General features: G+C 36.9%; 1 protein-coding gene across 10 annotated transcripts in view; it reads right to left on the bottom strand.

Moving 5' to 3' along the window:
- The window catches only part of Ogdh (oxoglutarate dehydrogenase Nc73EF), a 208,112-nt gene extending 181,128 nt beyond the window's left edge, over window positions 1-26,984 (bottom strand). For 4 of the 10 annotated variants that reach the window (XM_081728727.1, XM_081728731.1, XM_081728732.1 and 1 more), the window contains exons 1-2: window positions 26,792-26,984; window positions 9,215-9,687 (exon numbers count right to left, since the gene is read on the bottom strand). In XM_081728727.1, the coding sequence (XP_081584853.1) occupies window positions 9,215-9,463 (249 nt within the window). In that variant the 5' untranslated portion in view covers window positions 9,464-9,687; window positions 26,792-26,984. Of the gene's footprint in view, window positions 1-9,214; window positions 9,688-13,762; window positions 13,926-21,063; window positions 21,227-26,791 lie in introns of those variants that run through there. The other 6 variants (XM_081728728.1, XM_081728733.1, XM_081728734.1 and 3 more) reach the window with 6 other exon arrangements.
- Window positions 26,985-27,436: the final 452 nt, after the last annotated feature.

Genomic DNA, 27,436 nt, shown 5'->3' with positions numbered 1-27,436 from the left:
CCTGTTGCAATATGTACTCGAACGATCCTTTCCATTTGATGCGTATGGTTATGGGTTTGATCCCCCCTATAATCACAATTTTAAATACTGAATCAGCAAAAATACTATTTGTAAAAATTTCATTGCAAATATTCATAGTAACGTTTTACAGGAACTTAGTGTAATAAACAGTTTCCCGTCACTTCACAACTTACGATTTAGAACTTGCTGATAGCTATAGCTGAAATCGTTTGAGCTTATTAGACGTTATATAATTAACAGTGGCGTATCCTGAAAATTTGAATGTTTACCGCAACGTATATAGGATAAAATGTTTACAATACAACAGCATTTCTTGACAGCCTACAAATTATATTTTGATATTTAATAACGTATTCATAAATACTGCTTTTACAAGTACCATGTATATCTCTATTATAAATTGTAAATTAAGTATTTTACTGAAGATATAATAGGCGAATAGAAGGCATCATGCCCAAAACTTCGGAACTCCATTTCTGGGGCCTCATGACCGGGACTCTATTTCTGACATCACCACTGTGCCTAGGGAACTTGAACCTTTCCAACGTCACCACCCGCGTCCACCAACTCCATGTCTAACACGGTTTCCCTACTGTAGAGAATCGGCTCCATACTCTCTCATTTCAATTAGTTTCTGCAAAATTATTCGGGGTGTAGGAAAAGGCATGGTTGTGTAAAGAGATTTTCTGCTTCCTTGAGGGAAACTATGTACTATGTATCTGGCATCACTGGTTTTCCCAGATACTTAGCGGTAAACTTGCCTGCTATTTGGGACATGTTGGTACTCAACGCTTTCCTACGACTAGTGCATTGATACGTATATGATAGTTTCTCGCACTGTTGTAGCGATATACTTTATATCTATAATCCGCTAACGGTGTTGATGCTGCCTTGGACTGAAGCACAGAGGATAACGTAAAAGCAAGAGGAACAATTTAAAGTTGTATTCTAGGGAATTTCCATAATAAATTATGCTTTAATTTTGTGTTATCCAGCGGTAAATTCGGCAACATAGAGAAATCGCTACTGAGAAAAGTAAAACGGTAGTAGCCCTGCAGTTTTCTGCATTCCATCGTTGTTGCCTGGCACTTGTCCTGTTCTTTCACCCACAGGCCATAACGGGACATCAAATCCAATTATAGATCAACCTTCAGTTACTATTAAATATATTTCCGTGTATCAAATATATTAGTTGATTGAGCAGTATTTGAGGGCTGGTTTATGAAATGAAACCTTTCAGTTTTACATACCACTGTTATGCCGTGACGATAAAGGGTGAATGAGTGGATTGGTGGTGGTAGAATGGTGGGTTGGATTAGAATTTTGGGTCGTCTTCAGCAGCGAGCCCATATGAAACGTAGATCTACAGTTTAACATGTGACCCGGACATGGGCTCCTGATGGGAATTGAGCCTGGGTTTCGTGCACCAAAAGTGCAAAATATTGGAATAAATGAAATAGGAGGAAACTGGAAAACAGACGCACACACGGTGTCCATCCATCACAAAGCACACTTGGTGCGAGATGAATCGAACTAAGTACCCCATGCACCAGAGATGAACACTCCACCACTGAGATAGGCGTCTGATTTAATTCCCTGTGTGGCCTTATATGAAGAGATTTAAGTTCAGCTATAGGTCCACGCCTCATATAGCCTTGGTGCTGAACACTCATCCACATTCAACTATTAGCGTTTGATATAACTTCTGAACCGCGACTATACAGGACGAGAAATAGTGGGATACGAACCACAACTAGGGGTTTTATCCGAGACACACTTCTCAGAGATCGAATTAGACCACCTGCATTCATAAAGCATGCGTGTTTGCCACTGCACTATGAAGTGGCTCTAGTAGCGTTTCTATTACGGTGTTCTGACGCCACGATGTCAATGTATTAAAAATGTAATATTCCTGGTTGTCTTTGGAAAGCTTCACATGAATGATTGAAATGAACTTTTTCCATACAGAGAATGGGGATGCGGCAATGAATCGCAAACGTCAAATATGCCCTTCTCGTTAGACTAATGGCTCGTGCGTATGCTTCTAATACACAAGGTTCGGGGTTCAATTCCTGGTGAGTGAGAATCGAACACACTAGAGTGGTTCAGATTCGACTTTAAACTATAGGTCTCCTCTTACACAACATCGTTGCTGACAAAGGGGCTAAATAAGATTCAATCAAATATTGAAAGATTGTAATTTGTGCTCCCACTGATAATTTTGGCTGAGAGATTTGTTCTCATTTAATAAGGTCCTAACTCACACTTTCTACAAATGGATGAAGTGCATTGTAACAGAAAATGAATACATCTATCAAATACTTTTAATCTATCAATGCGTATCATCACTTTTACTGCTATTTATTCTTGCTGTACTCAATGCAGAATAGAGCTAATTGGTTAACTGAAAAAAAATCTCAATAATGAAACCAATCCAATAAAGATTGTACTCTTTTCCTTATATACTATGCACTGCTACATTCTCCTTATCATACGCACTATATATGATAACTACACTGTTAGCTTCCTTATTACGTAACTTGATTCGATCAACCGTATACTTTCTCTCTCTCTCTCTCTAAATTTTTTCTTCATGATTTTTCTTTTTCAAAATCTTTAGTTTGGAAGTTAGCGTGAAGCAGCAGTAAGCACTTCCCGGCCCTGATCTATTCTTTAATGCCCACTCGTGGCTAAGTGGCAGATGTATGTGTTTCTTCTGCATTTAGTCCATAACCCGTTCCGTACCAAACCAAATCAATCAATCTATTCTTAATTTCCACTCTAACTTCATTCTTATTTATTATAGCTACACCCAGTATTTACAACTACTCGCTTTCAATGGTATTCAATGGTATTAAGATAGTTTGCTTTCACGGTAATCTTCTCGTTTATTTACTTATCTATACTATTTTCAATTATTCCAAATATTAGGTTGGTGCGACTGAAATGGCTCATTTGACGTCTGGTGTGTGACAAAAGCAATGCAACACAGGGTGGACTAATGTCAAGCATCTAACATCACTAATTTAGTGCACGTCGAGTAAATATGCTGAGGTATCCAGTTACGAGACACTGCGTTGTTGAACAGAGTCGTATGAAAGTACACCATGGAGAACACACACTTGCGAGTGAGGTTTCTTTAAAGATTTACACTGAGCCATTCTGCAGAGCAAGCTGCAAAGAACATTTGGGTCGCTTTCCGGCTAGGAATGGCAAATTAATACAAAATTCGTCGTTGGTTTTTCGAATTTCATTCCTGTTATACAGCATTGTACAAAATGAGCTCTGTGGGTATCGACCAATATATTCGGATGATTTCAAGAACACTGTGAAAGCAAATCCTCGGAAAAGTGTTCGTGTCATTGCAGATGAGATACAGTTACACCATACCACTATCGTTCAGTGCCTCTGTGCAATCGGTAAGGTGAAAATTTTGGACTCATGATTGCCACATGACTTGACACTGGCCAACAACAATCGCAGTCAGGAGGTATGCAGTTCTCTGAGCTTAACGAATAACCGGAAAAGCTTGCGCATCGGATTGTCACTTCAGAAAAAAATTACCGTATTTACTCGCGTAATTTTCGCACTTTTTTAGACGAAAAAAAAAGTTGTTTTGAAACAAAGGTGCGTAAATTATGCGGGAAAAAAAAATTAGCCACATCAGTGAACATCATCTATTTTTTTCCCCGGTCAAAATAACACAAAAATACCGGTACACGTTTTCTTTCTAGCAAGAATTGACAACAAACAACTAATTCTAAATTTGTAGAAAAATAACATTAAAAAATTGATTAAGAAGTCGTGTGGTTTCTTATCTTACAACAATGGCTTTCCTGCGTTGCCAATTGTTCATTAGCTACCGTAATTGATTCCTGGAAAAATGCTGTTTCACAAAAAGTTTCCGCGTGCGCAAATTACGCGAGGAAAATAAAATATACAGAAAATGCCCTTTAAAATTGGGATGCAAAAATTATGCGAGGGCGAAAAATTACGCGCGTATTTTCGGTAATCTGCTACGGCAATTGCAGTCAGGTCAGGAGTGGTCAATGTTCCAAATTTCCTAAATAACCTCTCCGCCCACAATTTGTTGCTAGTATGACGATCTATGGTAGAGGTGAAAATCCATCATCCCTTCATCACGCGAGGTGAAATTATCAATGTAGATTGTTAGTGTTGAAATTCATGAAATGTAGTCCAAACATTGTCCGGAACCATCTAGCAATTGAAAGACATATCCTCATATTGCACAATGCTGACGCGTGTAGGACGGTGCAGGCTATCTATGAACCCATTTATAGGTATGAACTCTTTCATCTTCTACCATATTCCCTCAAAATCTCTCCCACTAACTATGATTTCTTCCGGCATTTCGATCACTTTTTCACTAACAAGATTTTCCTTGATAATCAAGCGGTACAACGTGCGTTTGAGAACTTTGCATCACTATCTTCGGATTTCTCTTGGAATGAAGTGCTGGCTTGTGTATTGCAGACTGATTATTTTCATTAAGCAGGTATTTTAGTTTTCTTCGTCTTTAGAAATAACGCGCCTAGCTTGGACATTTCATTCGCACCAACAAAATGTTTTGTGCCTAGTCTAGTTATTTCATTGTAACAAAAAATTATTAGACAGTTTAGAAACATGTCTCTTAAAATCCACAATCGACAAACTTTTCTTACATCATTTTCCTTACATAAATAAAAAAAATTCTTTATCTGAAATTTTATTTAAAAAAAGTACAAGAGGTTAGGAAAGTGTTAAGTGGATGAGACTTATTATTATCGAAAACACAACCATTTTATTTTCATTCTCCTTCCCCGAACTGCCGGAAGATTTTCCTTGTTTACTATTTTAATAAAAGGTTTAGAAGTAAATACATTTTTAAAAAATCACAACAAACCGTTTCAAATTCACGAACAAAATATACATTCAATAACTAGAAATATTATTCGCCCATTCACACTCGATTAAGTTAATATAAAAGCCTAGAAATACATTCAAATTTGAACACTTTAATTACCTTGTAAGTGGAAAAATGAAAACAAGGCTAGTTGATTTCCCTATCAACATCTACACATGATACGAAGACTGAAATACGCTCATGTCTTATACAATCACATGCGATAATTGGTTTCAAGTTTCGAAAATGCATTAAGAGGTTATACAATATTTATCTAAATCTATGATCAATATTAGTATGAACTCCCACATAATCAGGGTTTGAAAAAACCCGGGCTTTTTTTAAAAAGCCCAACCCACCTGCGCCCATATGAGTTTTTTCGGTTATTTTCGGGTTTATTCGAAATATTTCAACGTCTTTGGAGTAAAAGTGTTAAAATGTGATTTATATTTCAAGATTGTCATTGTCACAACTTGCAACAATTTTCTACTAACTGCTGTTTTAAAAAAATGGCCGTCATTTTGAAATTTTATATTCGATCGCCGAGAAAATCTATACAGCAAATTTAGCATATCTCGTACTTCCACCGTCAAAATTTCAACTTAAAAGACTGAAAATTGCGCTTCGTAGCGTGGATATTCGCTGGTTCGAAAAAATGGCCGCCATTTTGATATTTTACGTTGGTATGCCGCCAAAATCTATACAGGAAATTTACAGTGTCTCGTGCCTGTACTCTGAAAATTTTAACTTAAAAGGCCGAAAGTTGTGCCCCGTAGTGTGTGTGGTAGAGGCGGACAAACGAGTTGAGTTGATTTTGTGTATAACGTCCCTTTCAGCAGCGAGGATATATGAAACGGGACCTACTGATTAACGTGGAATCCGAACCACATGAGCTCCCCCCGGGAAGCAAACCTGGGTCCCACGCCGAAGACGCGTACACTAACCGCATAGCCACGAAGGAGCTCGGTAGACAAACGAACAAATGTAGATAAAGTCATCCAGAAGCCTGACTGACGTTCGCCAATAGAATATCAAAAGGGATCTATTAATTTAAAACAAAGATACAATTCATGTTGTATGAAACAAATAAATGTTTTAAAATGTCTTATATGAAATTAACATCTTCCAGCCTAAATAAAACTGCCATATTTTCTCCATGAGAATACGGGACACCTCAGATTCCCCTCCCCCTCGACTTTCCAACACAATGCAATGAACTGTTGTCTGGTTATGAACAAAAGTATAATAGGCCGCGGTGACTCTTCTTTCACGGCGTGTACATCAAAACTTCCACTAGTACGGAAATTTGAACTCAGCACTTGAAATAGTAAGCGTTACATAGTCTTCGGAACCCCGAGCATTAAGCTTCGTAAATTTGACAAGAATATTTACGCCATTGCTGGTGTTGATTCTACAGAATGCTTATTTGAAGAGTAGCAACAAATGACTGAACTAAACTGTTATTGTTGGAAAACCAAATTTTAGGTGAAGAAACTTATGTTTTACATCAAAGGTAAGAAATAATACTAATAGTTTTACTAATGGATTTACATATGTACTATTAGTACCGGCACCTATGACCTTAAACCCGTCAGACGTATGAGTAACGATGTTCCTCGGTGTCGCCAAGTCGACGAGCACACTATTCACGGAAAATATTTTCTAAAGTACAAAATTGCTTATTTTACTTCAAATAGGCTATAAGCATAATCCATACATTAATTTGTACTATTACTATCTCAAGCTGTTTTTTTTTTATTTATTTATTTATTTTTTTTTAAATTCATTTAGTGCATCCAGAACTTTATAAAGGTCTCATGTTGAGTGTTGTTATACCTTAACGTGAAAGCCTCTAATTCGCCCAAGGAAAGTCTAAAATCTGATAATCACTTACAATGAGATCACTTTAGTTGTACTAATAATATACTAACAAATAGGTTACAAACCCAGGTGGGTTTTTTCAGGTGGGGCCAACCCGAAAAAAAACCACCGGATTTTTTTCGGGCTGGGCCCATTTCGGCAAACCCTGCACATAATAGGGTTGTTATTATTATTATTATTATTATTATTATTAATATTATTACTATTATTAATATTATTACTATTATTATCCTTTGAGCTTCTGAACTTAGTAGTTCAAAGACCGTCTTACGAAATGTGTGGGGTACTTGCTTAACTTGTATGAGTTTCCCATCCCATGCAGATGAAGTATGACTTTTAGCGGAAACATGGAACCTTTCTGCAATTCCATCACACGTTAGACCCCTATCCTCCTTGATGGCTGCTTTCAGGGCATCTTCATCCAATACACGTGATCATCACCAGCGAGGTTCAACCGAAAGGCTCACATTTCCCGAACGGAATTTCTGGAACCAATGCCTGACGTTACGTTCGTTCATGGAATTCTCCCCAAATGCCTGGCATATGCGGCAGCTAAGAGTCATGCAACATAAGAGTCAAAAGTCATGTAACAAACACGCGAACAAGCTGTTTCGATACCTCCATTTCTCTTCGACACTGGACGAGCTGTGATTGCTGTGTGTGCGCAGTGTGCCTGTATTACTGAAGGTCGATGGCCAGACTAACTCCCGATCGCTTGGCAAGTATGTGTGTAATTTCGTTTGATCTCTATGAGCGCAAGATTCATGTGATGTCAAATACGACACGAACTTTTTTGGTTACCTAGTACTATCTTCATGTTATGCTGAAGAAAATCTTATTATTCTTACTCCTTACTCCTCTTCTCTAGAACCATATTTATTTCTTATATTCAAGGATTATAATTACTGAATCATACATTTTCCAAAAATCATTTAACTTAATTACTCACCAAAAGCACGAATAAATAGATTCTTATTCACTACATTGATTTTAGTCTCGATATAGTCAAAGAACTACGAGAGTAAGACGTTTCACTGTTGTATTAGGCATCTTGGAATGTGAAAACATGGGGCACTTATGCAAACATTGAATTCATTACATTGTAACGACTTTTTCCCCCCAAAGTTCTTTAGGTACAGTCCGCAGCAAAAAACCTGCAACATGAGTATGTAAGTTTATTGTGAAACTACGCCTAACAGCGCAGGGAATCAACACAACGTCTAAGCGGCACGAATCACGCCAGAAGAAACCTCGGCGTCCTCCCCGAGCAAAAGACTTCGTCGTTTCACAATAAACTTACATGCTCATGTTGCAGTTTTTTTGCTGCGGACTATACAAACATTTCATGCAAATGACATACTCATACAGTCAATTTTGAATAACGCTTCCTCGTGGCCGAATAGCTACCGTGCCTGCTTTCTGTTAATAGTTTTGCGTTCGATTTCCAGTAAGGACACCTTCCACCGCCTTACAAACCTGGTTACTGGGTCCTATCTCAATTTGTACAGTAGGTTCCGTTTCATATATCCTTGGTGCTAATTGCTGAAGTCAATTCAATCTAATTTGGAATAAAAGTCACGAAAGACTGAAGAAACACATTACCCTTTTCAGAAATATATCATGTTGGTTGGCTGGATTAGAGTTTAGCGTTCCTTTCAGCTGCGTGACTATATGATCTGAACCATACGTGCTCCCGCAGAAAATAGAAACCACGTCTCCCGCGCTGGAAGAATATTATGTACTAATAGTAACTTTAAATCATCTTTTATTTTCTAACGCGACTCTGGAAAAGTATTTTAATTGCTTTGAAAGATCGTATTACTGGTAGAAAATTTTTAAAAAGAAAGCATTTTCATGAGAAATAAAATGTTTTTTACATCTTTAATTTGTAGCTTATACTTCTACGTCGGTATACTGAACAATATGGAATGGAAGTACCTTAGGATTAAACAACCTAATTTATTGCACGCTCTGTGATGAGAAACCAGCAAACCCGAATAATTACATCGAAGATTAGATCGCAAAAAACAGAATTTCAGTCAAAAAAAATCCATTGACTGATATAAGACCCTTGAAATAAAGGGAATAAAAACTAGTTAAAATGTAATTGTTTATACAGAGAAAGTTCTTAATTCCATCATAGTTTCACAAACACCCTCAAACAATCTGCAAGTGGAAAAAAAAAAGCACCAACACAGACAAGCATTACGTAACTGAATTTCCATTTTACAAATATCCGCTATTAAGCTTCTAAAAGAAACTAAACAAAGAACAAAAATCTTTCTACCATAATAACATCCATCAAACACAAACTACCGGTAATTTTGCAATCTACTTAACTTACAAAAACAACACACTGACCTACGATACACTTCCACAGTTAAATCCTAATCTAAAGAAGGTACTTACCGCATGAACACTCTTTGGGTCCTGCAGCCACGCATTGTACATTTCTTCAACATACGATGAGGAACTTCCATTGAGGAAGGGTTCGGCTTGCACTGGAGCATTGTAGTGTCTTACAGGAACACAACACGTAGCTGTAATTTGTGAACTTTTAGTCCTCACTAGCCACGAAGCGAACGATTCTGGTGCAATTTGTGGCACCAAGGGTAACAGAGACCCCAAATTATTGATCACTGTCCGAGCACGATGCATTGTTGCACGTCTTTAAGATTTTATTAGAAGTATTGTAGCCACGCTGATGGGAAGATGAAGGCCCAGTAGTTGTTTTTGGGCCGCTTCTGATATCCAAATGGTTCAACACTGCACTGAACACTTCACACGCTGGCTTGCTCCCAAAACTATATTCAGCGAATAGATAGTCTGCCAAGTACTGCCTACACTAGATTTCTCTGGACACAAATTTTGCTATTTTTTTTCTGAAACAACAAAAAAACAATGCGATGTACCAATAGAGCAAGTGATCAAAATAATGACATATATATAACTACACTACACTTACAAAAGTGATGTTGGAATTGGACTAATATATTGAATTATGGAAGCATTTACTGAAGAAAGAATATGACAAAAACCATTAAATTTAACTCTGCGCATACAAACAAATGCTATCTATAGTTTTTGTTCAGGTATTAACAAAAGTTAGTTTAAAAGGCAACGCATGTGAGAAAGTGAAAGTATAAAATCACAAACCCGAACGATATTAGTCACGTATTTGAAACAATTAAGTAACAATATTTCGATGGAGCAGAGTAATTCATTTCACTGGAAGTGTACAATCCGGAACAATTCACGGATCGCCAATTGACATCCAACGAAAGTAATAAACATCTCAGAAATCCTTCTTTCATACTTAGAACGAAAAGACAAATCATGTTCATATAATAAACACGAATTTCTTGAAATTATCTGCAAACAAGGAAGTCGTACATTCCTATAAAGTTTCTATTTCTACGCGCATCTGAAGCATTGATTTCTTGCCTTATATCCTTGCCTCCTATTTGCATTAAAAATACATTGACACATATTCCAGTTTCTATAATCAAACTAAATAAATTAAAGAAACAAAAACTTTTGGTGTATACTCCAACAAAAGGAAACAAGTGGTATTATTCGAACATTGAACATCGCACAGCACATCTCGAAGATTCTATTATTCAAATGTCTTATGAGACATTACGAAATATAAGACTTAAATGCGTCAAAAGCTATTAAAAAGGTTAAAACCAATTTCACACCGGACTATATTATTATAGATTGAGTTTTACTGGTAGCATATGCCTAAATGACGTGCGAATGGTCCCTGCTTCCATTCCATGGCATGAGAGTTTCTGATGAATAACATAGTATCCGTGCGTTTTCTTGTGGTTGTTCCATTTTTCCTCACATTCTCATTCCACCAATTCTTTCTCAATTTCTCTCTTTCATTAATTATCTCTCTCTTTATCAAACCAGGTATAGTTCTGGGACATAATTAAAAATAAAGAAGTCTCTTTCTTTTTTTTTTCCTCTCTGAATTTTCGATAAAAACAAACTAAAGAAACGGATGAAAAGGGGTGTAAGAGGGGTGAGAGTCAAAAAAGAAAAGGAAAGAAAAAGAAGAGATTTCACCTCTCCCCCTCTCTCTCTCTCCCAAAAAAATAAAAGAAAAAATAAAAAAAATATAAACAATTGCACGGTTAGCCAAAAAGTTCTTGTCGGTTTAGGATAGTGATAAACAAAGAGCAATACAGTAGATAGTATGTGCCGTTGGGTTTCGAACAGCTTTCTCTATATGTTCCCACAGTTGCACAATACCCTGGTGATAAAACTCGGCGGTCGTGCATGCAAAGAGTTCCGTGAAGGCGTTCTGCAGATCTCCCACGGAGGCGGTTGTCGGGAGAATGAAAAAGGTAGTAATCTGTTGGCACAAGGTCCGCTGTATACGTACAGTGCATTGCACAGTGTCTCCCAGCCAAGTTGCTAAAGGGTCTCCCGGGTCCTCTTTGCCACATGTGATTTGCCATTGTCGTTCAGAACAGCACACCGCTGCGATTCACCAATGCCTGCTTTGCAACTGCTGAAAGCAGAGGTCAGCACTGATGGTCTTACCAGGTGGAAGGAGCTCGTAATACACAACATGCCGACAATTCCACCAAATATAGAGCATAACCTTTTGCGGATGCAAAGGTGGACTTGAGATGTAAGTAGGGTTACGTGGCGATAACCAATGTCTGGTACGCTTGGGAATGTGATAGACGATACACTTTTCGTCACCAGTGAGCAAGAGATCAAAGATGAGTATGTTCAGGTGCCGAGTGAACAAAGACAAATAGAATGTCATTCGTTGTTCCTTGTTGGCTGCCGACAATATGTGGAGTACCTACTAGCTTAACTTGTATGACTTATCCCATGCAGGTGCAGTCTGGCTGTTTAAGCGAAAACACGGAAACTATTTGCAAGTTCATCATACGTTAGAGCAATGTCATCGCTGGTTGCTTTCAGGGCCTCGTCATCTAACACATGTGGTAGTCCACTACGAGGTTCATCCGAAAGGCTCACATCTCAAGAACGAGATTTTTGGAACCAATGCCTGGCGGTGCGTTTGTTCACGGCACTCTCTCCAAATGACTGGCATAAGCGGCAACTTCATACGGCAGCTAACAGGCAAACTTTAAAGTCATACAACAAACACACGCGAACACATGCTAGTTTAATACTTCTATTTCTCTCAGACTATGTGCGCAGCGTGCCTGTATTACTGAAGGTCAATAGTTAGCCTAACTCCCGATGTCTTGGCAGGCACGTGTGTCACTTCGTTTCCTCTCTGTGAGTGGAAGTCAAAAAAGGCAAGAACTTTTTTGTGCTTAGCTTGTACAAAGAAGTCCAAGAAAAAAGAAAAGATTTAATTTTCATCGCTGCTGAAGCATAATGATTACAGCGAAGTGAGTGTGTCATTCGATTGTGTGGAAAAAGCTAGTCATGATAGGTGGAAGCAAAGATGTAACAAAATGACAAAACCAAGCCATAATATTTGGGTTCATAGTCTGAAGTTGTCTGAGTTTAAAACTGAAATGAAATCCTTCAGCTTTACGTTTCAAGGAGCCCTGTAGGCTAAAAGAGACAGAAGATTAATGAAAAAATTGGTAGCATGAAAATGTTGGGAGAAAACAGGAGAGCCCAGAGAAAACCCACGGACACTATGCTCTCCACCACGAACTCTGTCACTGGATCGAATCAGCAGCAACTTGCACAAAACGTGAGGGCTTCACTACTAAGTTGGCGAATTTGTTGATATATTAAAGCAAACTGCTCAACGTGTCTACAGGGAGTGGTTTAACACGCGTGTGAACGCAAACTGGCGTCGTCAGGACTGTGCTCGCAGAAAGATTCTAACAAAAGGGACAACGGACAAGTTTAACATTTGATCATGGAAAATAGTTAATTGTCAAATTAGCAGAGGTGAGTGCGCTATCACTGAGCCACTAAAGCGCACTTAGAAATTTGGATCTAGTGCTTCTATCTGTTATTCTGTTTAAATCATCACTGACATTGTCTCTCTTGAGCTTCCTTGTTATGTAGTTAGCATATATGGTACCTTAAGCGCAGAAGACCCGGTTTAATTCTCGATACGAGCTGATATAGTTCGAGTACCACATTAAGTGTCTTCTATACGTTAGTATTGAAAAGAGATGTTAAACTCCAAACCAACCAATATAGTCTTTCTTGCTTCCAACTTAAAGATAATTTAAGAAACTCAAATGATAAAGTTATACTAGTTTCAGTATTGCTAAGGTAGTGAATAACAAACAGCCCAAATAAGGAAGGTGATAAATTGGATTGTCTCCGAACTTGAACCTCTTTACAAGTCTACTACCATTTCGAAATGTAAAAAATTCAGCCTGGATCTAACCTGGGATTCACAAATACTATGTGCTGTAAAAGCCTGTGCTAATTGACCAACTTATTGCAAGAAGGCAAAATGGGTAACTAAAAAATTACAACCTTCCAAAATTTCCATTCCTTCATCTAACCACCTGGTGTGCTGCATCTTGAGGGGTTCAGTAGGTAATACAATTTTGTTGACGACTAACACACAAAATTTAATACTAGATACATTAATTACTAGTTTTACATTCTAGTAACTTGCTAACTACTTCCAGATTTATTCATGTTTCTAATTAACAATTTATGTATTATAGAAGCATGCGCAAAAGTTAAGCACTGTAAATAACGAACGTACATCCAAGATTGACTTTTTTTCCCCCTAGTAACTTGAGCATACCCCCAAAAAAACCTTGAAAGATTTCACTTGAAAAGCACTGTTAGCATTGTGTTGGCTGCAATATGAGAAATAGGTAGTGATTCCTTTATCAAATCCTTGCAGTAATGACTTTTAGCGAAACATAAAACAGCTCATCTCAAATAGTAATAAACTAATTGTCATACATGAACAAATGAATTATAATCAAGGAAATCCATTATCGAACATTCAGTAAGTACATTCCAACATACTTGTATTCATGATTGATCTGAATAGGGGAGCTCCTAGTTGCTTGAGACTTCGTAGGACAAGAAAATTGGTACATCGACAGATTTTGACATCCTATACAGGAAGAAACTATTTTATTGTATTTAAAGGTATAATTGTGTGAGTTATACTATTCCTAACGATAGCCATCGTTAGGAGAAAAGTGTACACCATAGCAACAATTTAATTTAACAAAGGATTGAGTTTTTTGATTGATAACAAAGGATTGATTACTAAGAAACCATATTGAACAAACTTCTGTTACAAGAGAGAACAAATGGCGCTGGTATCAATCTAGAAACAAGCTCCGCTGTCAAAAACAACTTTTACTTGGAACCATTGTAAATTTTGGATTAATTTATTTTTGAAGTGATATTATTTTATGTGATTTTACATCATGATATCCACTGTCAGAATATGAATGCTATAACAAGAATTTAATTGCCAGATATCTTAACATGAAAAAAGACGGTTTCGCCTTCGGGCGCACCATTTTGTGTCGCAGCAAACTTGCGTACAATTGTGTGTAATTCAACTGTGTACAATTTAACAATTCTTATATAAAATAATTCTAGTAATATGCTCGATAAAGCCATAATGCGTCGACTGTAATTACTATTGACCCATTACATTTTCGAGAATAGAAACTGATTTTCGAACGAAGCTGTACAAAAATTAAAATATCCAGAGAAACTAAATTAAATTTTATTTTCATTAATGGGAACACAACGTAATGAAAAAATTAGAGGATCCAGGACGACATGGATTAAGCCTGCGCCTGATAGTCACCACCGAAAGAGACGAAGAACAGAAGAGCTACAAAGTGACATATGTACCGAAGCCTGGAAAAAGAACCAAGTATTTACGACCCAACACCGTGAATAAAAGGTGACTAAATTAAGCAGAAACGATATGGTGTTCAACTACACTAGTCTCATTGTCTTACTTAGTAACAAGTTGTAAATAACCAGTGAAGCCATTTTACCCAACATTAAAGGTTTTAAGAAAAATATGACTACAGCCTACATTTAGGAAAACCAATTCTTTCATGTGCACCTGTATACAAAATAGTATCGAGTGCTAGGTACTTCAGTGTAATATATCAACAACCATCATCGATTCTGCTGGTAAATTCTAGTATAGATTCAGGTATTGCCCAGTATATCGATTTCTACTGCAATAGATTCAGAAGAAGGGCAGAAATAAAAACAACTTATCAGGACACTTCCCACTTTAAAAAAACAACCGAGGAAGAATACAGATTCCCAATCAGCCTGGATGTACTATTTACCAAAAACAATAAAACTGGAAGTCAAAAGCAGATACTAAATCCAGTCTGACTAGCATTCAGTTTGGATGTACAGTTTAAAAGGAATAATAAAACTGTCAGTCAAAAGCAGAGTTGTTGGAATTTTCCCCAGCCCAAAAATACCCAGTAATTTAGGGGAGGGGGTAAAACACAAAAATACAATAAAACCCAAAACACCTCTAAAAATATACTTCAAAACTTGGACTGAATCGATAATCTTAATGTGATCATAATTGATTTCTTCTATTATGCTTCTCAGTACGTGTCTAGTTTTGGAATTGTCTTAAATATGTATTTATCAAGAAATCTCTGGAACAGAATACCACTGGGAAAAAGTATGAAAATCATACATAATAAATTTTATTCGCGCTCGATTAAATTCTCTGTAATGGGTGTTCAACTATAATCTGGCACAGAAAGTAATACGACTGCATTTCCTTTGTTTTTGGAGTATCAGCTTATCTGTTTTATCGATGACGGTTGCAACGACTCCATCTGACGAGCAAAAAGTGAAGGGGACTGCACGTGCCATAGCTGTGTCATATAAGGAACTTCATCAAGCAATAGTGTTAACAGAACAGTCTACACCACATTTTCAAATTGTGGCTTGTGTTTAATCATGGTAGTGTCGGAGGAACACATACATGTCACGCTATACGAATTTCACCAGGGACACTCAAACAGCGCAGCGGCATGAGACACTAATTTTGTGTATGATCAGAATGCTGTGAATGTACAGAAGTGCCAGAGGTTTCAATTTAGGTTTCAGGACACCAGCCTCACCGTTAAGCTACAAGGGAGACCTGTGCAGCTGGACAACGATGCCCAGGAGGAAGCGGAAAACCCAATGCAAAGTACTGAAGAATTGGCCAGGAAACATCATTCAACCTTTCATTGACATCTGCAGGACTTTGGGTGTGTGTTGAAACTTGATCAATGGATACTCCATGAGTTAACGTATGAACAAATAGTTACTTTGGTTCATGGCAGGGTTGTCTTTCACGGGTATAAACGCGCGCCCACCCACGGCAAGAAGGATTTGTATGAGATAAAATTTTCACCTGTCGTCGACACCAGACTTTGCGACAACAGACTATCGTCTTGATGGCAACCTGCAAAATTAACTTTTCAGGAAAACACTGCAACGAACATGAGAATAATGTGCAACGAACAGTGACCCCATCTTGGTCCCCGAAACTGGTAACTTTTTCGATAGATTAAACAACTGGTTGATAGGTTGTGGAGTCCGATTAACTCTATTTTCCTAACTAACGGTAGTGTTTCAGGTAATTTCTCGTTCTTTTCTTCACGGTGCAAAAATACGACATTACTCACGAGATGACTTGGTATACACTAACGTAGTAATACAAACAAATAATAAAATCTCTTTATCAATGTGTCAGTTATAAATTGAAAAAGTTTCACTTAAAAAAAGGAAAATTCTTTGTTATAATTCTACTTTCTCGACATTACACTTGGATAATTACATACATTCAACCGAAAAAATGTTGCATTAAAAAGGAAACAAAATCTTCTCTTATGGTATTTAAAAATCCACAAATCAACTTTATTCTTTTTGTTAATTTATTGATTGATTGGGGTTAATGGGAACTTCAGCAACAAGGATATTTGTCCGTCACGATTTTTTTGGAAGACTATAACGAATCCAGACACCACAACGGCTTTTATTTTTTTTAAAGATTTCCAACATTTCAAAAAACTCGATGGTCTAGCAGCAAGTGTTTGTGCCTTTTATGTGCGTGCTTCCGGAATCGATTCCATGTGGGAGATCACGAACATTTAATTTCACAATTATTCACATTATTAATCGATCCATCTCCTTTAGCGTAATGGGCCCAAAATTTAGGCTGCAAAATTTCAACTAAAAAAAAAAAAAAAAAAAAAAACTATTTCATTTTTCCCAAAAAGCTTTCTTTCTAATTAAAAATTATTATCCATTTCACAGCCATTTTTTTAAATCTCTGTCTCCTAAAATTGAGCTACTATCCCAGTATTTGCCTGGCATATTTTGAGGAATGCTAAAGGAATCTCCAGTTAGGGCGGCCGGCAAGGGATTTGAATCCTGAGCGAGTCCTATTCTATATTATACAGAATCACCCACCTCTTTGTTACTCTACAAAATTTGTATATTTCTTTCTTTCTAGGAATTGAAATATAGTCTAAGCAAGTGCCAATGGTGCAAAGTGTGCTACATGAAACGCGGATGGGGCTTCACGGATTCTTTTTGTGTTACAAGAAATTCCATAGTTTCATGTGTACAACGCACCATGAGCGATTAAATGGTAGGAATGTGGCTTTAAATGTATGTACAAAATTTAATAAAACCTAATTTTGCCCAATAAAACATAATGAGCTGTTTTTAGTTGTTTTTTTTATTATTATTTATTTTTTTAAACCGTGTTTTTACAGCCCTGATCCCAAGCGGCAGCTACATATAGTCTATCTGAATAATTCCAGCAGGAAAACGTGTTGCAGTAGAATTACAGTTCAGAAAAGGAAAAACAAGTGTGGTATGAAAGAGAAGGAAATACAACAAAAATTCATAGCTGCATAAATTTCAGTCTGGTTATTACAAGAACGAATATAAATTCGAAACTCACACAAAGATATATATATATATATATATATATATATATATATATATATATACTAGCAGCGTTCACCCCGCTTCGCTGCGGTCACCCCGGAACGCAATAAACTTTGTTACTTAGATAATTTTTACTTTTTCGCTTTCAAATTGCAGTAAATGTTAAAATTATAGCGCCTGTCATTTATGTTAACCCGCCGAGTCACATGGTCATGCGGGTTGCATATAAATACGTTTATTTTTACCTATGATGAACTAATAACAAAGGATTTGTACGTATGGACACTTGAATGGTCAATTATCTCAAGACACTGGTAATTAAAAATTAAAGTGATATGATAAAAACCATCTAGGGTCCAAATCATAATAACCCCCCAAAAATGAAAGAAATTGGTTCAGCCGTATTAGCGTGATGAGTTCACAAAGGATTTGTGCGTTCTCTTTTATATATATAGATATATATATATCGTGGGTGGGAATTAACTCCCTATTGGAAATGGTTTATAACTCTTTAATCTTAACTAAGTTGCATGAAACAAAAAGCCTTTTGTTCCTTACAATGGTAGAATTTATTATATAATATCTCATATGTCATTGCAGGTATCAGTGGCGGACCATGGCGCAACGTCTAACCTTGCGAAAGCGGGCTCAGCAGGCATCCCGGTACGAAGCACGGCAGTCCATTGTACAAGTACAGAGATGGTGGCGAAGTATCCAAGGACCTCGTGCCTCGGTAGAAGCATACAACATAAGGAATTACCATTTGAAACTAATGGACACAGGTTCTGTAGCAGATGAGAGACGAGGTCACCCCTCAACATCCAAGGCGGAGGAATATGTGAAAGTAGCTCAGGACAAGTTTACTTTAAGTCCTCAGAAATCAAGAAGACAGGCATTTCGCGAAAGTGATATAACCTGACACACAATCCAAACTGGTCTGAATAAGATCTAAATTTTCGTCCATGGAAACCACATTACTGCCAGAAATTATCGTCGAAACACTATGATCATCGGTTGGAGTACATAGAGATGATGCTTGCTTGGTGAGACTGGTCTGATCTTTTCGGTAATATCCTGGGGGTCAGATGAAGTCGTGTTTCATGTTGGAGGGAGGATAACTGGCACTGGTTAATTGGGCAGAGATTTTATTTTATTTTATTTTTAATAGGTAACTTCGCATAACTTCCACGAAAGTTGTGGGTACATACGTTATTCGGAACACAATGAATACAGAACGGTACCTTGCTATGCTTGAAGATTGCTCACTGTATTGTAACCACATGAGACAATTACGATGGGGCCCAGTTTCATTTCGCACATTCTGTTCGTGCGTGGCTCGATACCCATTTTTCAGGACGCTAGTTGGGACGTCGTGACCTCTTGAATGGCTACCAAGAAGTTCTGACGTAACGTCCTGCGACTTCTTCCTCTGGGGGTGGGCGAAAGAGGAAGTGTATCGCACAAAACCAAAAATTCTTGAATTAGGGGAGCGAATCCACCAAGTTCTTACAAACGTACCGCCGGAGTATCTGCAGAAATCTCTCGCAAACTTCTCCAACCGTTTCGTAACACACCGTCTGGTAACAGTGGTGTTTGTGTGTTCATGTGGAATTTTAGCAACACAATAACAATTTTACTATTGTAAGGAACAAAGTGCCTTTAGTTTCACGATAATTGATTAAGTACTTAAAAAGTTATAAATAATTTTCAATAGAACCCTAATTCCCGGCCACCCTGTTTATATACAGATTGTAGAGTATGAGTTTTCTTTATCTTTTTAACTTGTCGCCGCAAAATGTCTGGAGAAATAAACATCGGACGAAAAAATGTCCTTAGTAAGACATTTTGATAGAAGAAATTCACCTGAGATAAAATGAGCCTGCTCCCACCAATCTGAGGGAGGAGGAGGAGGAAACTTTGAAAACTTAAATGAGGACCCTCACTTTTTATTATAGATTCGGATTCTACGGGAAAAAAGTAAGTACATTTCATTCGAAACTTTTTTTGATTCGTGGTAGATGGGTTAATCAGTGAAAACTAGTTTCACTTCTTGTCTTGTCTTCAATTAGGAGCTCCCACGTTTCATTCCTGAATAAATAGGCGATAAATAGTATCAATCTTTTGTTTTAAACATTTTCTCGACTCATGGAAGATGACGTGAAAGACGGCTCTGCATTTGGCGTGAATAAAGATAATTAAAATGTGGCAGTGCAATTATGTGCAGTCTGCGGTGGTAATCGTAGCAGGCTACCAGGTATTTTACCGGCTGCATCGTTCCCAGTCATGAAACTAGGCAAAACAACAAATGAACGCAATTCAAAACAAATACAGCAACTAAACGAATGTAGTTAAAAAATATCCAACTTAATGTGCTGTCAGTAGTATTCAAAACGTGATATAAAATATAATTCAAAATAACAGAATGAAGTGATTAATAAACTAACTTCTTGATTAACAATTAGATTAATATCTTTCTCACTTAAAGAAGGGAGTATCAAATATAAAGAATATTGGAAAGCCTCTAAGGTATCGTAGACGTGGTCCATGGAGAGATGCAGCATAAAATGCTTGGAAGCAAACTAAATGTCACTCCACCTATTAATGATCAGTCACTCTCTTTAAGTATCTCCGCTTAGCTGTTAGGAGACAAGCATGGAGCGGAAACTAGAAAATCCGTTGTATTTCAATACACTACTATAGATCTTCATGGAGATGTGATAATCCAATCCAATCTAATCTCGCCACATAATCCCAACCTAGTCAAATGTACTACACCCGAACATGTAAAAAGCTAACGGAAAATACGACTTTTTGAACGAGAATGCTGAATTGAGTTAATGGTCACAAGAATATAACCTAATAATCTGGGCTTGAAAAATCCACTTGTAAGAGGTTTTTTTTTTATTATTATTATTATTTAGCGGGTAAAGTCCGATCAATCAAAAACGAATTCAAGAATAAATAGCAGATGTTACTCTATTTTAAGAGACATACCAATAAACAAAATAAAAAATGTACTGACATGTTTACTGTGTCGCAATGTTATTTTTGTTTATTTGTATAAACACAGTGACTCCAAAATGGTCTGGCTAGTACTTGCAAGCAAGATTTTTCAAGCCCTGCAATAATTAATCCTACAGTAAGTATTCATCTTCGGAGCACACTGGATTATATTACTCTAACAAAAAAAATTAAAGAATATACTTCACCATACTCTGGTCAAAATGAAAGTATAGATTAAGAATTTGATAGCGCTAATTGGAAATGTTACATATAGATTTAATTGCTTTTGAATAAAAGATGAACATAGGAGAAATAAATATAAACTTACGAAAGGGAGCACGGATGCTCAGTGTCAGAGCACTCACCTCACGCGAAAGGTCCCTATGTCAACTTGAGTTCATGTGATTTTGCAGTGGACATAATCATATCCGTGAGTTTTCTCGGTGTTTTCTCCGTTTCCTCCCACATCTTCAGTCCACTAAAATTTTCATAACCATTCACTGTCATTAATCTTCCGTCTCCTTTAGCCTAAAGGACATATTTGATTTCATAGTTAAAATTCATGCAAGATCAACTAGTTACACTAAGCTGACTCATGATAATGCAAAATGGCACCTATAAAGGAGCTAAACTTTTTATAGATCATATGGTGAAAAATAAAAACAAATGGTCAATTCTGAAAAAAAAATTACAGGTAAAATCACAACGAAGGAATAATCTAAGTTATTCATGTAGGCGCCAACAACTGGGTTAAAATGTATGGTTCATTACTGCTCAAGTGTAATGCAAACAGGGTTGGCAAAAACCATGGTTTTTATTGAAAAAACAAAAAAAAACAAGTTTTTTTTGTTTAAACCCTTTTTTTTTTTTTTTTTTTTTTTTTTTTTTGTTTAAACCAGGTTTTTTTGGTTTAAATAATATACTCTATGTATTTATATTAGATATGGACAGAAATTAGTTTGTTTCGCCTTGATGTTATTATGCAACAACAAGGTTATGCTGGAAGGGGTCACATAAGCTTAAAGCGGAATCCAAACCGCTTCTGGGCTTCATCCAAGAAAAATTGTCCATTTTGACACGAAACCGGGACTAATTGGTCACAAATGCGATTGCCGATTCACTCACGAAGGACTCCTGATAAAAATACGTTGTACTGATCTTTACATAGGCCTACTTGTTAATATAATTGTCAAGAGGCATTTCAGAAGGACAAAAAGATAAACAGTTACACAAGTAAAAACATTATTCAATTATATATAAATCGGGAAACTCCCGCCTTAGCCATTGGGAAAATCCTGTTATTACTTTAAATGTATTTGTATATAAAATTTTAAGCTCAACGTATCATGATCACTACGCTAAAATTGAGTATTAAATTACAAACTTGGTATGTAGATATCATTCAATAAAATTAAAACAAAGTAAATCCAAGCTGATGTTGGAAGCTGCGTAGGCAGTTGATAAATTTTGCCAATTTCTATCAATATATTTAAGCAACCTTGGCTTCTTTATAAAACAACAGGTATTCAGGCAAGTAGAAATATATAACTTGGTTTCGTTTCGTATGTTTAGGCTTAACACCCTTATGAAATACCAAGGTTATCACGGAGAAGACTTTCGCTTAAAGGGATACCCTGAATCGCTACTTGGTTTACACTTGAACGATGGGTTGTGGTTCGACCGAGAATTGAACACGGGACCCCTTGATTAAAAGGTGAAAAGTACATAAACGTAATGCAGATGGTTTCATATGGAGACGTAACCATGAAGTTCACACGATTTAAAGCATTTTTCGTTCTTTTTTTTGTTTGGTTTAAACCAGTTGTTTTTTTTTTTAAAAAAAACAGCTGGTTTAAACCACCTTGGTTTAAACCAGCCAACCCTGAATGCTTGTTTATAGTGGCTATCTACCATATGGTATGTTTTTTCCACATCTAATATGCGCCCACCCATCGAAACTAACTGTAAGGTAATATGTAAGGTAATTTTGAAAGAACATTACAACTATTACAAGTAATCAAAACATGTGGGAATCTTACCTGTGACATATCCAATAACATGTAGAAATATACCCCCAAAAAAAGTCCAAAATTTTATACACCGGTATGCATTCATGTATACGAAAGACATTACGAAAAAGTGAAGTGTGGTCAAGGCAGTCTAACTCACGATGCGTAACGAAAAGGCTCTTTTTTTTTTTTCTCAGAGTGAAAAAGGAGTGGTGAATGTGCAAATATAAAAGTAAAGAATTCTTTGTTATATGCGACCATAGGTTCTAAAAATTTAGGAAAGAAATACGTGATGTTACTTCTGCAGCAACTTATTTTACGTGCATACCCACCGTCGCGATGTATTTACACCCATAATGATAAACCCTTCCTAAAGTGAACCAAATTAGAAATGCACCTTCCACACAATAAACAATCTTTAAAGACATTAAGAGTGCATTTCCCGAAGAAATGAGGGGTTAACTACACAATGCCCGCTCCAGTTGGTATACTCACTCAGAAGCTAGGAATTACACTATTTAAATTTTATGAAAATGAATTTAAACATCCCTTAACCTTAAGCTCACCCGTTCCAACCCATACCCTACTTATCTCTATCTTACTCTACTCTACCCTACCCTACTCTACTATGTCCTGTTAAAGCGGTCCTACTTATCGATGCGCAGCTGGAGCGTATATTGTGAAGTTTACCCGAATTGAGTTGCACCATACTATATGTCACAAAAGCATATACGTTTGCAGACTTATTATATATCTGTACGCAGTTTCAGCATTCTCCAAGAAAATGTTACTGAAAGGCAATAAGATACTATTTTCACGAACAATTGTGCTGCTGACAGGGTTTGAAAAAACCCGGGCTTTTTTGAAAAAGTCCAACCCACCTGGGCCCATATGGGTTTTTTCGGGTTTAATCGGGTATTTTCGAAATATTTCAATGTCTTTGGGGTAAAAGTGTTAAAATGTGATTTATATTTCAAGATTGTCATTGTCACAACTTGCAACAATTTTCTACTCACTGCTGTTTTGAAAAAAATGGCCGCCATTTTGAAATTTTACATTAGATCGCCGAGAAAATCTATACTGCAAATTTAGCATATCTCGTGCTTCCACCGTCAAAATTTCAACTGAAAAGACTGAAAATTGCGCTTCGTAGCGTGGATATTCGCTGTTTTGAAAAAATGGCCGCCATTTTGATATTTTACGTTGATATGCCGCCGAAATCTATACAGGAAATTTAGTGTGTCTCGTGCTTGTACTCTGAAAATTTTAACTTAAAAAGGCCGAAGTTTTACCCTGTAGTGTGTATGGTAGAGGCAGACAAACGAGTTGAGTTGATTTTGTGTTCAACGTCCCTTCCAGCAGCGAGGCTTTATGAGACGGGACCTACTGATTAAAGTAGAATCCGAACCACATGAGCTTCCTCCGGGAAGCAAACCCGGGTCCCACGCCGAAGACGCGTACACTAACCGCATAGCCATAAAGGAGCTCGGCAGACAAACGAACAAATGTAGATAAAGTCATCCAGAAGCCTGACTGACGTTCGCCAAATATGAATACCAAAAGGGGTCTATTAATTTTAAACAAAGATACAATTCATGTTGTATGAAATAAATAAAGGTTTTAAAATGTCTTATGTGAAATTAACATCTTCCAGCGTAAGTAAACCTGCCATATTTTCTACATGAGAATACGGGACACCTCAGATCCCCCCCCCCCCTCCTCCTCAACTTTCCAACACAATGCAATGAACTGTAGTGTGAATATGAACAAAAGTATAATAGGCCGCGGTGGCTCAGTGGTAGAGCGTTCACCTCCGGTGCATGAGGTCCGTAGTTCGATCCCAGCTCGCGCCAAGCGAGCTTTGTGGTGGACAAACACCTTGTGCGTGGGTTTTCTCGGAATTCTTACGTTTCCTCCCACTTTCTTCATTCCGTCATTTCAGTCATTTCTCATCATCACCGTCACCTTGAGCATAGCAGGCATAACCGTGAGACTAAAACTAAAAGATTTCATTTTATTTATTTTTTTTTTCTTTTTATTATTTTTTTTAAGAATAGGTGAAAGTTCACTAAGCAGCAGCTGCTTTTCTCTGTTCGAACGCTGCAATTTATTGTACGGACTGAAGATGCCTAAAAACTTAAGATTTGCTATAAAAATGCTTTACAGGAAAACAATATGCAAATTATTTAAATCAGTGGTACAATCTACCTTCAATATTCTTCGCGCGTTTAGCAATATTTATTTACATGGCTACATTTGCCAAAATTACGTACGTCACTTTAATGTGATGAAAAGCTGACTTTTCTCCTTGTGTCGTATGCAATTGTCAGGACCAGATTTACATTTTTCTAAGACCTGGACCAAAGCACAATTCTGTCCCCCTAGACTCTAAAAAAGATTATAATTCTTGTTAATTTATCTAATGTGTCAGTCATCTGCCCTGTGTTTGTAAATGTAGAAACACTCAGTCTTTTTTTTTTTTTTTTTTTTTTTTTTTTTTTTTTTTTTTTTTTTTAATGTTCCGGAGAGTATCCGAGTTTCCAACAAGTGAAATGGATAAAGTAGCATTGCAAATTTTGCTCGCTATCAAGTCGAACAGGGTGGTGTAATAACTTCCTCGAAACTGCTACACGCAACAGCGTACTGTTCATTTACTAATTACAGGATTCCCAGCCAATGTCAGAATTTTTTGTTTTTCACTTTTCGAATAAGTTGATATTGATAGCAGAAATGGAACGGAGTTAAAATACGGGGCATTTCATTGTCCCGACTAAATTTACGGGGACGCAGGACACTCGGGCCCAAAAACGGGACTGTCACGTTTTTTACGGGATGTATGGCAGGCTTAAGTGTAAAATAAACAGTTTTATTGTTGAAGTATTCATTTCCGATCCTTCTGTGTTTAATTCGGGTATTTCCCGAGCACTTCTTTCACGGCGTGTACATCAAAACTAGTATGGAAATTTGAAATCAGACGTGTTACTGCATTTCACCATTGCATCGTATAAGTTATCAAAATATATCGAGACCTTACTTCTCACATAATAAAATTGGATAACAGTTTAGAGATGGGGGTCAAAACTAGTAAAAAATCAGGATGATTTACAGAAGTGAGTTGATACTGGTAACTAGCAATTGATATTTGACTCAAGTGTGATAAAAAAAAATATATATATATATATATATATCAAGTAATTTGGTCCTAGATTTCTAGTGTTAATAAATGAAAGTGAGAGCACTTTGGGAAGTAGTTGTAGCTGATACAAAACTTAACCTAATCTAACATACTGAACCATAAAACGACCGAATGTGAATACAAACTCGCAAAAAAATAAGTGAAAATGCTGTTCCTTTATTGCTGAACAAAGGTATAATGAAGCGAAGCGCTATGTGAAGGCAGTGTACAAAGTGATCATAGAAATTATCAAAACATGTTTAACGCAGGACACTTGTTTTTATGCTACCATGAAAACACACCGTCATTGATGCGCCTGATTCCTACTGACGCACTCCTGCACAAATTACGCGCGCTGCCCTGTTGCTCTCCTCTCTTGAATCGGTTAGATAGTATTCGTGCTTTCTAGTAGCCACCTACCACAAATACGTCCTTCTTTCATGCCGTATGTCCACGTGCTGTATTTAACTTGACCCTCCATAAGGTCCCCTGCAACCATTAATGCAACTCCTCCCTCCTGAAACGCTTCCTAAGGCAGTAAAAACGCTCTTCCTGCTAAAAGAAGACGCAAAAACGCATTTTCTGCTGAGAGAAGTCATTGTATGAAAGTAAAATATCCCTCTAAAATAGAAAAGTACGAAAAAAATAAATAAAACCTCCAGAATTGACTTTTCCCCCCAAATCAGGGTACTGCATTACATTATACAAAACCTATGCGCATGAATGGTATCTGTCTCTTGAACGATTTGTGTACACTTGTTACTAGCTTTTTTAAAAAAATGAATACCGTATGATGAATAACAACTATACTCTCTATCTCCCCAAAAAAAATCTTGTTTTCAGTAAAGTACAGATACATAGATTGCATATTAACATATTGCACTTCAAATATTCCATACGTTACGTTACCTTAAGATGCTGCTACATTTGAGTAATTCGCGTCGAGCGTTTATTAAATCGTTAACTAAATTAACTCACTAATCTTTTTCGTTTATTATTATTATTATTTCACAGTAGTTCCCGGGTCTTGCACTTCCACTGCAGGGTCCCACGAAGAAGACAAGTGAAATATTCTGTGCGGTTTCGTTCTGTCGTAGCGCATAAGGCGCCATCCACCAGTAAATTTGTCGTCGTTTTTAGAAGAAAATTATGTTTTATAAGTACTCAATAATATTTCCTTGCTTTCTATAATTTACTTCTTACACTATTTTGCATTTATGTGTTAGGATATTCTGCAATAATGTATGAAATATTTTAAGAACAAAATACAAATGACACCTCTCATGAATACGATGGAAAAAAATATATATCCTGCACATTTCCTATTGGTTAAAAAGGTAGGTGTTGCCTCATCCTTATATTTTGTTGGGCAAAATGGAAAGTCCGCAAAAGTAGAGCAAATAGTGCAAGTGGAATTGAGTTTTCTATTTCAACAGAAGAGAAGATTCTTGATTCGTGTAACCTCCATAGGTATATCACTTTAAAAAAAATCGGTAATAGTAAACTGTGAAGATTATATTACCCGATCCGACGCAAAAATACTTTTCCGTAGTC

Source organism: Thermobia domestica, chromosome 10 (assembly GCF_964235325.1).
Source record: "Thermobia domestica chromosome 10, izTheDome1.hap1.1, whole genome shotgun sequence".
NCBI classification, from domain to species: Eukaryota; Metazoa; Arthropoda; class Insecta; order Zygentoma; family Lepismatidae; genus Thermobia; species Thermobia domestica.
Note: the sequence above shows the minus strand (reverse complement) of the source record. Positions and strands in the feature narration are given on the sequence as shown.